We start from the raw sequence: 15167 nt of genomic DNA, 5'->3' as shown, positions 1-15167 counted from the left end.
TCTGGCCAACGTTCAATATCCGGCAATTTACCGGATATCCGGCGTAAAAAATCAGACGGATATCATGTAACCGGATAGTTTAAATATCCGGTATCCGGCTGGATATTGAAAATGGCCGGATATCCGGCCCAACCCTAACCTAAAATTACACATTTTCATATTTGTTGGCTTAAAAACTTTGGGTACTTTAACAAACTTTGATTGGTTAGTTTTAAAGAAGTGGTATCAAACTTTTCAACCGATAATTTCAATGTACAGAAGAAGTAATTTTGTTTATCATCATCATGTACATCAATTTATTGTCCATTGTCTTATCCCTTTAGATTCCTGGGTTTATAAATGGCAAAACATTTAATTCTGAGTGTTCACATGCTATCAAATGCCTTTATTAAGTCCAAAGAACATTAATTGTACTGAGAAATAAAACCCAGCTTTATTTTTAAATAAAAATTTAAGTTTTGCAATTGGCAGTTACATTTTTTTACTTCTTTAATTTTGTCGTATAATCCTTCCTGTTGTTTAAATCTGGACTTGTCTCGCTGTTTTCATTATTTGAAGATTCTTCAAGCATTTGCTCAAAATCTAATCTTTCCTAAAAGCAGAATATTCCTATATTTAAATGGGCGTTGCTACAAAAGACCAACTCTACAAAAGACCAACGCCTACAAAAGACCAACTAGTCGGTTCTACAAAAGACCAACGCCTACAAAAGGCCAACACTACAAAAGACCAACGCCTACAAAAAAAATCGTAGAGCTGGAAGGTCTATAGCTGCAAATGGTGTATCTGACCTGCCTAGCCGCGGGCGCTCGGCCCCCTAGCCTATTTTTTGGTATTGTAGGCGTTGGTCTTTTGTAGTGTTGGTCTTTTGTAGGCGTTGGTCTTTTGTAGAGTTGGTCTTTTGTAGGCGTTGGTCTTTTGTAGAGTTGGTCTTTTGTAGCAACGACTTTACATGAGCTCCGTAACTATGATTACTTCCTTTAGAATTAGTATTTAGCAGTTACTAGTCTGTATGTCATTCTGTTTGTATGTGTGTAATGCTTCTTTCATTCTTCCATTTCCTCTCATCTTCTATTCTTCCTATTCTGGAGGAACAACGTGTGCTGTTTAAAAGCAGATGCTCAGTGGTCATGTAAAGAATAAATATATGGAAAATTAAAGATCACGAAACATTTTTCTAAAAATATTTCTAGTTTTAGCCTTCTATCTTGAATGGCAGATGATAAATTAACATGTTTCTAGGTACCTGAGGTTGTGTTGAATCAGGAAGAATTTGATAGGACACTCTTGCCTTCTTCCTAACTGCCTGGCGCAAGGACCTTCGCAGGGGTAGCCAGGCCTGGTGATGCTGTTGTCCATTTGTACTGCTCATTACCTCTGAAATGTTTAATAGGTTTAGGTTTAGGTTTAAGAATTAGTAGATTTGTAATACGATTTTTTGGGGGTTTCCCTTAAGTGCCTAACTTATGAGGAATAGATAATAAGTTTTGAAAATTAGAAGAACCTTTAAAAATGTAATAAAATCTTTTGGGTGTCTCCAACATAGTGTCTGGGGAAGCACAAAAAACCACGATACACTCTATTAATTTGTGTTTTGAACTGGTTAGGTTAGGTAATATTGGGTTCAATTTAGCCACACAACAGAAAGAATAAAATAGTAGGATGAGGGTTGAGTTAGGAAAAGCACCTATCTTATTTTGGTAAAATAAAGAATAAATAATTTTAAACATAATTCATAAATAAGAATGAAATATTTTATGGCCTTACTTTTATTGTCACCTGAAATCTGAGTTTCTTGGCAGCGATCAATGGCAGAGACAAGTCCCTGGACCCGCCGCTGGCTTTTCCGTCGTTTGTGACCCAGGATTATAATGACCGCCAGATCAAGGAACAGGCACAATGTCGCAAATATACCTGAAATGAAATTTATAGTATCTATGATTTATGAAAAACGTACCGATATACATACACTAGCGGCTACGCCTCTAGAGGCCACTAGAGGGAAGAGGGTAGTCGACTCTCCACTTTTAATAACAGATCTATATTATAGATGTATTTATTTATTAATTAACTCCCTTTCTTTTTCAAAGACCTCTTTCATCTGCTTCTAAATTATTTTCTGCTACTTGGCTCTGTTAATATAAGCGACACCTTTAGTTGATTTTCAATGGCAAAGGTTGAACAAGGCGGTTGTGATGGGGAGATACAGTTATTTAAGACTTTCTCCCTCTAGTGTTTTATTCTAATCTTTCAATCAATTATAACTTTTAAAAGAAAAGCAAAGGATTTGTATTTGGAAATACCTTCCCTAGATATATGTATAACTAGAAAGGAGCAAGTTTCTTCTTTACAGACAGACAGACGGAAATCATTTTACTTTTATACAAGGACATAGAAGGATAAGTTGTAAAGCTGTAAATATATTTTGTTATAAGCTGAAAATGTATGCCTACCCATCCAAGGAAAGAATTTGACCCCGCTGAATTGGTCCAGGTTCAACGCCATCTTGTGTTGATTAACAAGAATATTCTTGATGTAAACAGCCCCGCAATAGGAATCATATCTGTGTTTAGATGACCATACAATAAGGCTAAAATTATTTCAGCAATAATCCAAAAAATAAAATATTGGTTCACTTTTTGAATAAATACATTTTATAATTACAATCTGTATTAACTTATGAACCATTTTTAAAAGCGAAGCTTTTCTATAAAAAGGGGTTATATCCTTAGAATTGCCTTTCGATTTCATAATTTGCATGATCATTCGACTATAACAGTTTGGTACAATTCTGAAGGCGTAGCAATTCTATAATAATTACCAGAAAACCTGTATGTCCATTTAAAGCATTTTTATTTTTGTAACAACAATTTTGCTATAATACAATTATCCTTTTCATCTGATTTTGGGCAGGTTTAATTTTAAGCAAGGTATCTCTTTAATCAAGTCCTGTAAGTATGTCCTTAAATAGTATCCTGTATTTAAGCAAATTTGTAATAAATTTATATACAATTCTGTTTAACTTTTTAAACTTCGCTTTTATGGCTGTTCTCTTCCCCATTTTTAAAAATTATTAACTTTGTATGATCAATTCCTTATTATATTATAAACAAGATCTGTAATCACATGTGCCCAGGAGAATAATAACACTGCTCTACCTGTAATTATAATAATATTTACCCCTGTAATATTATAAACTAGATAATATTGTATATACCCCTATCTACTTTTTAATTTCACTAGCGGCTTCGCCCCTAGCCTCTAAAGTTTTTTTTTTCCTAAAGGTTCAGGGGGGAATTTTTTTTTGTTTAAATTTTTTACATTTTATAACTTTTTATAACTCTTTATAACTTTTATATTTATTTTTATTTTTTTAAACCTTCAAATTTTTTCTCTTTTTTAATGTTTTTAAAAATTTCTTTGCCATTAGCCTTTTTGGGGCTTCGCCTCTACAGAAAAGGAAGCTTTCACAATCTTTTTAATTTGACAAAACAAAGTTTAGAAGAAGAAAAGAAATTTAAAAAGATAAAAAAAATTTAAAATATAAAAAAAGTATAAAAGTAAAAAAAAATATTAAAAAAACATATAAAAATATATAAAAACATAAAAAATTTAAATCGAAAAAAAATGTAAAATTTTTTTTTGGATTTCAATTTTGGAGGGGTTGGGGATATCCCACCCCCAAAGAAAATAGTATATACCCTGAAGAGTAGAATGCAATCGGTTCAGTGGTTACCGAGATCTAAAGCTTCAGACGGACGGACGGACATAGATAGATTATGTCAAAAATCTTCCTTAAAACAGAGAATCTGTAGACTGATTTACTATTACATGAAAACTACACCAGATTATCATGTACTTTAATAAAGTGAAACTTTTAGCTGGCTAAAATAACGATCCCCTTCATCCACCCCCTTAACCCAATCCCCTCCCCTCATACTGGATGAACGAACTAATCAATAAATGATGTCCATGTTGTTAGCAACCTAAATTACCAACATTTTTTTTCTATTTTAATATTTACCTATATTCTGCATCCACTTTAGAAGGCAATAGGCATATCAATATCAAATTGACAAAAATATAGTTCTTATTCAAATATATTTTTTTAGATTTATATGTAAAATAATTATACATATAAATTACAAAAACAGAAGGTGACTAACTAACTACTAAACCAGACAAAAAGTAAAAAGTGACTTATAAATATGGACAAGGACAAACAATAATAATTATTCTCGTATTCATTCGAATCCGGTGGATAGGAACTGGTTCTCATCCATACGAAAAAACTATGTCTAGCATCGTATTATATCCAGCTTTCTACGAATATAAAAATGTACAATCATAAGATTAAAACTAGTTTTTTTAGCCCCTTTTATCCGCGGAAAGCCGTTTATAATACGATGCGAAAAATATCTATTACTAACCTGTCAAATGCATATTCAATTTTTAGGGAATGAATATTAAATCTATAAAAAATTATCCTAAAATTTTCTATCCTAAAACAATCTTTTACCTGAAATATCAGGTTCAATATTTTGGAACAGAAAAGGTTTAACAGCTAAAAGAAGTTTTAGTGCCAGAATGATTGTTAAAAGTAGTGGCACATGTATTCCAATCCATCTGATTTAAATTTTTGTGCTAAATATCCCTCTCTTTAATCGTCTTTGTAATATACAATCAGTAAAGATTAGTTTATTTGTTTTTAAAGCGCAAATAGATATTATAAATCAATTTTGGAAGTTGTAATAAAAATTTGAAATTAATAATACTAAAATCTATGACGTATAAAAAAGGTAATCGATTAAAATAAAACTTTTTTAACAATAATATAAAAATATTAATGTACATTTGCATGTGTGTAAATGTGAATTATGAAGGGGGTTGTCAACACTCTCAATAAAACAATAACATAAAAAATCTTCACACTTTCAAAATAATTACCGTCTGGCATCTGCAGGTGCTAATGAATAAATAAAAAAACTAATAAATGATTTTGAAGAAAGACTTATTTGAACATTTACAAACAAGCACCAAACAGTAACAAAGGACAGCACAAAACAAAGAAAAATACTTAAAAGCAAGAGTTAAGTAACATTTTTAAAAAGATTTAAATAAATTTAGGGATTCAATTAAAGTATAATAGAAAAAAAATAATTTTCCACTAATAATTTATCTGTGAAAAATGTTATACCTAACTTTGCTCAAGATATGAATGAAAAGGACAAAACGAACTATAATTCCTACTAAGCTATTTAAAATAATTTAAATAAAAAGTATTTTTAACCATATTCAAAATTAGGTGTATACTGAATTTATACATATGTAAATCTATATATAAAAGAATCATTGGTTGAGGAATGTGAAGAAAAAACAAGGATGACAACATCCATAAGTAGCGAAGCAAAATACCTATTATGAAAAAGATAAATGGACAAAGTTAGTTGTAGAGCAGATTATCAGCCTTGTATATTTTACAGGCGCCGAGAAAACCAGTTGTGAAAAATAAAAACTGCTAAAAATGCAGTTCGACCGCTACGGATGTTTTATGCTTTATTGTGCACAATATTAAGGGGAATGTTGACAAGAAGTTTCAGCTTTCTATCTTTTATAGGAGCCGAGAAAATCACGTTTTACCAAAAACGTTTCAGACAGACGGACATTTCAAATTATAGAGTAGCTTTGCCACTAAAAAATAAACATAGAAATTTTAAATAAATTAAAAATGCTAGAAATATAAAATGAAAATTTCAAGATTAAACTTAGTGAAAGGAGTGGACAAAGAATAAATAGATATTGTGACAGTGGAATTTTTGTCGTGAATATGTTCCTCCATGGTCAGAAAGGGGATGGTGGGTATCATTATATTAGCTAGCTAGGAGAAACATTTCATCAAGAACATGCAAGAATCTCTCACAATGTCCACATATTCTATATCCAATGTGAAAGGTGAATTATCAAGGACAAATAATTAGGTGAGCGCATGCCTCTCTAGGTTTACCTACTCTGGAAAGGTCCAGTTCTTGGAAATTGAAAGGTCTAAGCACCAGAAGTAGTTTAAGTGCCAGAATACTGACCAATAGTTCTGCCAGATGAACTCCAATCCATCTGAACAGGTCCAGGGTGTGCAAATAATACACCAACAAAATTAGTTTTTAAAAAAACATAAATTTAGGTTATTATGGAGGCAAATATCAGGAAGGCAAATATTCCCTCCCTAGTGGTGGTGGGTGCTAAGACGTCCAAGGGGGGGGGGGTAATGGGGCGATTACCCCCCCCCAATTTTTTTTTCATTTTACCCCCCCTTAAAAATTTTTACCCCCCCCCCCCCAAAAAAAAAAAGCTTGGACGTCTATGGGTGGGTGGTTAATTTTTTTACTGTAGGTCAGATTAGGTTAGGTTATATTAAACAGAGTAGCCCCACAGGGTCGGTTGGGGCAACTCAGATTTAGGACCCACAGGTTAGGGATGGGTTTAGGCAGAAGAAACACAATTACCACCTTTTTAAATTACTTTAAACTTGTTCGGGTATAGTCCCTTTCGTGGCAACGCACCTTAAGGGGCGATTCTTCGTATTTTTTTCACATTAGCTTTTCTCATATTTCTAGCTCCTGCAGGGGCAATCACCTAACCTAACCTAAAATAACCTTTAAAAAGCCATTTTAAAAATACAACGAATCGCAAGGGAAAGCACCAATATTTATTTTTTAGGTTTTTATATTACAGATTACATAAACACCAAATTAAACATAAATTTATAGATACAATAGTAAATAAATTAAATGTATTATCAAACGTTAAAATTTATTTTACAACGAAGTATAGCTATTTATCAGTACTGAGTTTTCTTTTTATAGAATAAGTAAAATTAAATAGTAATAATCTCATTTTAGTAATGAATAAATTAAAACTTTTAAGCACTTAAATTAAATATTTTCAGATAGGGTCATTTTTTCTATGGGCGATTTATCTTTGGAGGGTGTTGTACCCTCACTTAAATAGATACACAGTTTTTCGGGACCTTTTTACATAGGGGTAATTTATCTTAGTAGGTTACCAGGGTGGTTGTGCCCTCCCGAAAACTAGTTAAAATCCTTACCAGGACCTATTTGAAGCTACAATGTCAAGGAAAATTCTATCGGTTCAGCGGTTAGTAAGATTCTTCATCATAGACAGACAGACAAACACACCAACACTGACCTTTTTACTTATTTTTAATTCTTTAATTACCCATAAGATCATTTTGGCAATATTTTTTAAACTGTTTTTAACCTATTTTTTTATCATATATCAAAAATATACTATGACACCAGTAGAATCAGACTGCAGAGCCCAAATTTGAATTAAGTCCCCAATAAACTTTTTTTGGGGGATTTAAAAATCAATTTTATATGTTGCTGTGATCATTTTGATGGAAGCAAAAGCATTTTTTAGTTTGGGGTTAAATTGTTTCTTACAGAACAATTTGATGTGATTCAGATTATATCAATACAATAATAAAAACTCTACTCTGTTCGATGCAAATAATTTTTTTCTAAAACAATAATTTATATAGAAGAAATTTAACATTAAAATAAAACATATTATTCTGAAGTCTGAACCAATTAGAAGCCTTGTTTCATTTCAGTTTTTTACAATTCAAAAAAGAGTGTTTTCAAAAAGTGACTTATTTCCAATGTAGTTAAATAATTTTTATTTAATTAAAATGAAAAGAATGAAAACTATACACATAAAAGATACATGCTTTTTAAAAATATTTTAAAAAATAAGTTTGAATAATCTTATATATTATCATATTTGTATATGTGACAAAAAAAAATTTGTTGTATTGCGTAAACGTTTGTTGTCATCTTTCACTATTTAACCCTTTACAGCCAATTTTTTTGTGTTTTAAATAAGTGATGGAAAACAAGCACGATAAAGTTAATTCATTGATATATTGTAAAGAATTAAGTTTTTAATGAATTAATTTAGATGAAATCAAAAGGCCTAATTTTACTCTATACCAGAATACTATATATATGAAGCAAAACACTCTAAAAGCTACGAATTTTACCCAAATAAAAAAAGACCTTTTGCTCTGATCAAAAAAGACCACAGCAACAGTAAAATTAATTTTTAAATCCCCTCAAAAAAGTTTATTGGGGACTTAATTCAAATTTAGGCTCTGCAGTTTAATTCTACTGGTGTCATAGTATATTTTTGATATATGTTTTAAAAATAGGTTAAAAACAGTTTAAGATTGTTTATCTAGCACAACCTGTGGCCAATAACACTGCAGAATATATTTGTATATCTGATGAGCATGTGTTCAGTCCATTCATGGAACCCGTTCATTAACAGAGATTCTGACATTTTATAAAGTGAGTAAGGAATGCAAAATTGAATAATAACTTCATACAAATTAGTAAATGGAACAACGGATCTAAAATTCTTTTTTTATTATCTTGGACTTTGAGCACTACAACTAATGCAACTTTTATTATTTTGCCTAATTTTAAAGTCTTTGGGTTCTATTGCATAGAATGCCGCTAAAAAGTTTTATTGAACATAATCATCAAAAAAATAGAAATCTGTTTGGACACTAGTACATGGAATGCCGATAAGAGGTTTTACTGGATGTAATCAACATTTAATTTGGGTTTGAAGACAATTAAGCTTTGATTCTAAAAATGAATCAATTGCCCATTGTTCTGCCACTTTATCCCTGGTAAAGTTGTATAGTGTCTCAGTCTGTGTAAAGTAAGATCTCAAAAACCGATAGACTGTTATGAAAACTTTGTTCTATACATGGTCAGGTTTATGGCTATTTTCCAAGGGAGTATAAAAGCTTACCCAACAGAAAACCTTCCAGAACAATAGGTACCTCTTCCAATTTTCCTAATTTCTTTATTTTAAATATGTAAGAAAGGATTAATTTTATTACATTATCACTTTATTCCTGCAAATTTATAGACAATGTAGGCCCCAAACTCAATCATAAGATACTTCATAAGTTCTATATTCAATTTTACAAACTAAATTTAGTGCGTGTTTAATTTTGTATTATATGTATTTGCAGTAGGACTTCAAAACTGATTAATATCTAAGCAATACTGATTTTTATGCAACAAATTGTAGTTCGTGGAATTCCTGTAGAAATATTCTTTTGTATCTCCGCAAGACTGTTGAAGTACATGTAGAACAGGGTGGAGATTACTGCACAGTAATACTGGTCTTTTTAACAGTCTAATAATTAAGTAGAATGATATCCGCCTGTCTGTCTGAAGCAAAAGTTCTGAGATACCATGGAAACTATTAGGTTTTGTATTACAAGGAATTTTTCCATGGTTAATATAATAGTTTTCTTATAGCCCCCCCCCCCACACCCCATAAAAAGAGACCCCAGTCCCCTCTAAAACAATATGCAGAAATATGGTTGAAGGCTAGAAAAACAAAATTTATAATCAAAGTCCATTAAAGCCACTAAATAAAAACTATTTCATACAAAATCTAGAAAACTTATAAATAAAGAATAAAAACTTTAATTTCTAATTTGAAAACCAAAAACATCTTTTATTAATAGAAAAGACCAATATTAACCTATGGTAGATGTAGTAGAAAGTAAGTCAATGATCAGCTTGTAAACTGATGGTTCCTCTGCAAAAGAAAACATGTAATTAACAGGTGAAGAGGCAACCCATAATTTTATGTTTATGTGTGTTTGTGACTGTCTGTATGTACTGAAAGACCTTAGACCTTGCTAACTTTCTGTTAAACCGATATGGTTCTCCTTTGCAAAGTAGTTTCTCATGGATCATGGGAAGATTTAATACTTTATAGTAGAGGGTACCATCATAATTTATAAAGAAATCCCCCCCCAAAAAAAATTTCCTTCCCCTCCTCCCATCTCCAGTGACCTTAGAGGCCTCTAGTGGCGTATTCGGTAGTTTAAAACGGTTTATGTTTACCTGGGACAATAACTAGGAGAATAGCATAAACTCCACAAACAAGATTCACTCGGGTTAAATATTTCATTATTATACGGTTATCACATTATATCTGAGGTAAAAATCTTTAAACAGTTTAGTACACTTACATGAATAATGAATTGAATTAAATTTAAAAATAACGGAATACAGAGTCTTCATGGGATTCTTCACTAAAATTTTATAATTTAATGTTTAATAGCAGACAAGTAGCGATATTTCATATTCCCCTTTCAAAGAAAAGGACAGGCTAATTCAAGGAAGAACGAAGGAATAGAGTTATTAAATGGTCTTGCTACTTTAATGAAGGTGTAAAATAATCCACAATTTAATCGACGAATTGTTTTCTCAATTGCAATTCAAAAAGAATTTTGATTTTAAAAGTTTGATTTAATTTGATGTGTGCAAAATTAATTGTGATAAATAATAAACAATGTTTAGTAGATTACATTTAATTGTATTTTTTTTAGGGTTGGGCCGGATATCCGGCCATATTCAATATCCAGCCGGATACTGGATATTGAAACTATTCTGTCGGATATCCGGCAATATAATCTTTTATATTTTACAACAAAAGTTTCTCCTATTTTAAATTTTAAATAGCTGTAGTTTTCTTATTATTGAAGCTAGAAGAACAATTTTTTCTGAATTTGTTCATCTTTATGTAAACTTTATATTAGAAATCTCAAAACATAAATTTTGGGTGCTGCAGCGGTACTTGGCAGCTGCCAGCCGCAAACCGGCAGTTGGCAGGTAAACGGCAACGGATTTTATGAAATTGTAATATGTCATTAAGACATATTAAAAAGCCTAAGTTTAAAATTTGAAGTCTCTAAGTCAAAAATTGCAATCACAAGAACCGTTTTAAGATTTCTGGAGACCTGGAGGTTCAAGACTTGCAGGATTATACTTGGAACCTAAAATCGATGTGAACACCTATATTTCATATGAGGAGGTACGACTATAGGATATTTTAGTATTTGATAATATAAAATGCTTTGTTTAGGTAAAAAAAAAATATTTTTACTTTTTACCTGAATGACCTTGCCAGGTTTTCTTGCAAGGAAGGTGTGATACCCATATTTCGAAAGTCACTCTGATATAGCCCTCTACCTTTTATACACAGAAATTGAGATAGAAAAAAAACAGAGAGGGGGGGGGGGGGGGTCAAGGCCACCTCCCCGCCCATCCTCCAACCGTTAGGGGTTAATATTGAGAGTATTAATTTTTCAGTAGATTATTTGCATAGAAGAAAACTCATTTAATAGTTACTTAATTTTAAGTTTTGATCTTAACTTTAAATAACACAACCCCAGTTTATGAAGAAATTTTGCCGGATACCGGATATCCGGTATCCGGCCCAACCCTAATTTATTATTTTAAATTATTTTAAAAAAATACTTAAATTGCTAGGTTTTAAACCTTTAACGTCAATGTTCTTAATTTAACAAGTAATATTGTAGCTGACCTTCACACAAATACAGAATACAAATTTATTTTCATTTAAAACAGAAGGACATACATAATGGTTACCTTTAGAGATGCTACGCTTGAAAAATCTAAACATTTATTATATTATCTTTATTATTACAATGTTTTCTTTTATTAATGTTATCCAAACAATGCAGAGTTTTATTTCCGGAATAAGAATATCTCTACTTATTTCAAATGGGCATAATTTTTAACTTTAATACAAAGGTTGGGCAGTAATAACAATCAAATGTAAATTTCATTCTTTTACTGTTCTGTCCCTTACTGTAAACAACGCAACTTCTCTTTTAAAAGGCGAAGCTTTTCTATAATAAGGGTAGGTCCGTCCGTACGTCTGTGACGGATAGCTTTTTTCGTTAATTAAGGCATGTTAGAATTGTCTTATCAATTTCAAACTTTGCATGGTGATTCCTTTAGTAGTTAGGTACGATTTAGAAAGCGTAGCAACTCTATAATCATTACCAGAATGTCCGTACGTCCATTTTTAACATTTTTTTTTACTTTTTAAAATTTTTTTGTAATCTAATCATCCGATTGATCTTATTTTTGGTATATTGATTCCAGGGACAACAAAGTACAATATCTAAGCAAAGCAACTTTATAATAAAGTCCTAAACATGTAAGTATGCCCATAAACATTATTCTGTAACAAGCAGTTTTTCATCAAATTTACTTACAATTTTGCTTCGACACCTATACATTAATTTTCTGATTATTCAATTCTGACACTATACAAGTGTTAATGTACGTTTGTCCTACCGTTTTAGTGATTCACTTTTATGGGTTGTCATCCTTGTTTCTATGTTGTTCATTTGTATAAAAAATACTATACGAGACCTTTGAGATAAAGTTTTATATTTCTAAACTCTCTTTATATATTTTTTTCTTCATCTGAGGCTTACATTCTTTAGAGGTAGTTGTTAGGCCTTTAATGTTAAGGATACTTACTCATTAACTCACAGGTGGACATGGGACACCATGTCATAACAAGAGAAGGCTAGCATATACTATTTAGGTTTGTTAGCCAAGAACAGTGGAAACAAAGCAGAAGGGTCTCTGGACAAGTTCCTGAGGCCTTCTAAATTCTGATAACTGATACTCATTTAAAATGTTAAATCTTTTTGACAAATCAAAATTAGTGGGGGGTTAAAATAAAATTCCACTAAGATAATTCGTTTTTTTATTGGTTTCTTATAAAGTAAATCTTAATAATTGATAAATCTTAATAATTTCCCATGCAGTGTATTGTTCAAATTCTCTTAATATATTATTATTTTTTAAAACACTTTTCTCTGATCGTGTAAAAACTTGTGTTTCTGTGGGAAATATTGTAGCGCAACTGTTGTTTTTGTTAAACCATAATAATATGCTCTTAATTCTGGTAACCTCCGAAAAAAATCTCCCAAAGACGCAACAATGGGAGATTTATAACGCTCTCGGAGCCATATAACTCGGATTATGTTTCAGAAAGCTATTCTACAATTATAAAGTGGCTGTTCGTTCTTAAGGCTCTTAAGCCTAAGATCTCGGTAACCACTGAACCGATTGGATTCTAATCTTCATGGAATTTATCTACTGGTCCTGTGGTGATTTTAAGCTATTTTCTTGGGGGTACGACACCCGCAACCTCCCCAAAAACAAAAAATACCCCCCCCCCCCCCCCATTTTTAAAATTATTTGAAATTAGTGGTGACAGCTCCAGTAGTACTTATTTTTTTTTTTTAATTACCTCTGGGGGGAAAGCTCCTAGAGGCTAGGGGCGAAATAGTAAATATTTTAAGTTTAAAGAGTTCCTGTCGTTTATGAGGCAAATCAGGCGACAGATTGTAGTAGAGAGTAAATTGATATTTCAAACCCTGTATATTTATAAAGGTTTCGGGATAATTAAAAATTAGACAACTATTATTAAATTATACAAAAATTAAATAAATCTTATTTTAATAACCCTTCTATGATTTTGTTTAATTTTTGTAGATTTTTAATGTGATTTTGGTGGATTTTTCACGAAAACAATTTTTCCCCACTAAGCGATTAAAGGGGCAAATTTTTTAAAGAATCCACCTCAGACGTTTTTTAGGTTGCACAGCTTCTTTTTTAAATATTTTTTATTACATAAATACTATGATACAAAATATGATTCAAGAGCACTTAACTAAGAATATTTTAACGTAAACAATGACTAAAACAGTTGTTTACTACTATTTTTAAGAAATTTGAGGGCTTTATAAAATATATATTAGGTCCTTGAAATATATATTATTGAATAATTAAAATATTTTGTATTAAAAGGTACAGATAATCATATAAATGTACATTAGGATATATAAGTTGGAAGGAATTTTAATGTTAGGGGGAGATTTGAAATCTGCATCAAATTTTAAGGATTTTTAATCAAATTCATTTTTTGTATAATTCTTTATTTAAAAGCGGAAATACAATTTAGGTTAAATAATTTTGACATCTGTAATTGGTGGATTTGAAAAATCTGCGCTCTGATTGGAGAAACTAAAGTGTCGTACATCGTTCACCCAATTAGAGCGCAGGTAGTTTCCAATCCACCTATCCTATTAGTCAAAATTAATTAAATTAAATTGAATTTCCGCTTTTAGATAAGGAATTATACAAAAAATGAATTTTATAAAAAAAAATCCTTAAAATTTGATGCAGATTTTAAATCTCCCCCTAACATTAAAATTCCTTCCAACTTATATATCCTAATGTACATTTAGAGACCAACAAGTGATAAAATTAATAGTTGCTGCGGTTGAAATAAAAAAATAGAAAGAAGGTGTATCAACTTTTTTTTTTATAGCTAGCCGGTTCTTTTAGTAAGTTGTAGATGTAAAATTTTTCATAGAATTCAGATATGCAATCGGTTTTTTTGAAGACCTCTTATTTTTTAAGTAATTTAAGTTTTTTAAAAAAATAATTAAGTCGGTTTTAAGGTACTAAAACGCAACAAAATAAAAGAAGAAAATGGCCAGTAAGAACAAAAATAGTAAGATCTTTAATTTGACACCTTACTTTTAAAATTCTGTTGAGTAATTATTGAAAAAAATATATTTTTTTAACCTCGGTTTAATAAAAACTTTAGACCTAAATATTTTCTCAAACAGACATAAAAAACATGGGTTCATATATACCTTTAGAATCAGAAAAATATTACGAATCCATTGTAAGCAAAATTGAAAAAAAGTAAAAAATTAAAAAAATAGACAAATGGCCAATTATATTTTTTGTTCAGGCAACACTATCGTCTTCCCTTTTTTACCCCCTCTTTACCCCCTTCCCATTTTTATACTCAATTCAAGAATTAAGACATTGCCTGTACAATATAATATGATATTTTCATATAATTCCTTTTATTGTAGTTTATATACTATATTGTAAACTTTTTTTTCAATTTTGCTTACAATGGATTCGTAATATTTTTCTGATTCTAAAGGTATATATGAACCCATATTTTTTTACCTGTGAAATAATAAAAGTAAGTTCAAAGTTTTTATTCTCGTGGGTTTAAAAAAATCGATTTTTTCAATAATTACCTGACAGAATTGAAAAAGTAAGGTGTCAAATTAAAGATCTTACTATTTTTGTTCATAATGACCATTTTCTTTCTTTTTTTGTTGCATTTTAGTACCTTAAAATCGACTTAATTTTTTTTTTAAACTTAAATTACTTAAAAAATAAGAGGTCTACAAAAAA

The 15167-nt window shown here is 30.6% G+C and overlaps 2 protein-coding genes and 1 long non-coding RNA gene across 4 annotated transcripts in view; all 3 read right to left on the bottom strand.

The window, feature by feature from the left end:
• Nop56 (Nop56 ribonucleoprotein) overlaps nucleotides 1-15167 on the bottom strand; it is a 422283-nt gene that overhangs the window by 149257 nt on the left and 257859 nt on the right. The gene's annotated exons all lie outside the window — the stretch shown is intronic.
• On the bottom strand, nucleotides 467-2559 carry LOC145315060 (uncharacterized). 2 transcript variants are annotated; one of them, XM_080155107.1, is made up of 4 exons: nucleotides 2454-2559; nucleotides 1768-1914; nucleotides 1247-1377; nucleotides 467-592 (listed from the first exon to the last, which is right to left on the bottom strand). In XM_080155107.1, exons 1-4 carry the CDS (start codon nucleotides 2503-2505, stop codon nucleotides 482-484), a joined length of 441 nt encoding a protein of 146 aa, XP_080011233.1. In that variant the 5' UTR covers nucleotides 2506-2559; the 3' UTR covers nucleotides 467-481. The 2 variants fall into 2 exon arrangements, with proteins under 2 accessions (XP_080011233.1, XP_080011234.1); XM_080155108.1 differs by having other exon boundaries at nucleotides 1780-1914.
• LOC145312994 (uncharacterized) lies at nucleotides 9089-10059 on the bottom strand. Its single transcript, XR_013877188.1, has 3 exons — nucleotides 9954-10059; nucleotides 9586-9642; nucleotides 9089-9201 (listed from the first exon to the last, which is right to left on the bottom strand). It is a non-coding gene; the product is annotated as an uncharacterized LOC145312994 (long non-coding RNA).

This window comes from Acartia tonsa, chromosome 3, assembly GCF_053477335.1.
Source record: "Acartia tonsa isolate MP-2025a chromosome 3, ASM5347733v1, whole genome shotgun sequence".
In the NCBI taxonomy this organism is placed as follows: Eukaryota; Metazoa; Arthropoda; class Copepoda; order Calanoida; family Acartiidae; genus Acartia; species Acartia tonsa.
The sequence above is the reverse complement of the archived record's forward strand: the minus strand, read 5'-3'. Positions and strand labels throughout refer to the sequence as shown.

Bases quoted from the DNA above. Each gene is read 5' to 3' on its own strand.
- LOC145315060 (XM_080155107.1), bottom strand. From the start codon at position 2,505: ATGGCGTTGAACCTGGACCAATTCAGCGGGGTCAAATTCTTTCCTTGG. The intron at 1,915-2,453 runs GTAGGCATACAT...ATTTCATTTCAG, and splicing joins CAAATTCTTTCCTTGGATGG to GTATATTTGCGACATTGTGC. The intron at 593-1,246 runs GTACCTAGAAAC...TTCTGCTTTTAG, and splicing joins CTGATTCAACACAACCTCAG to GAAAGATTAGATTTTGAGCA.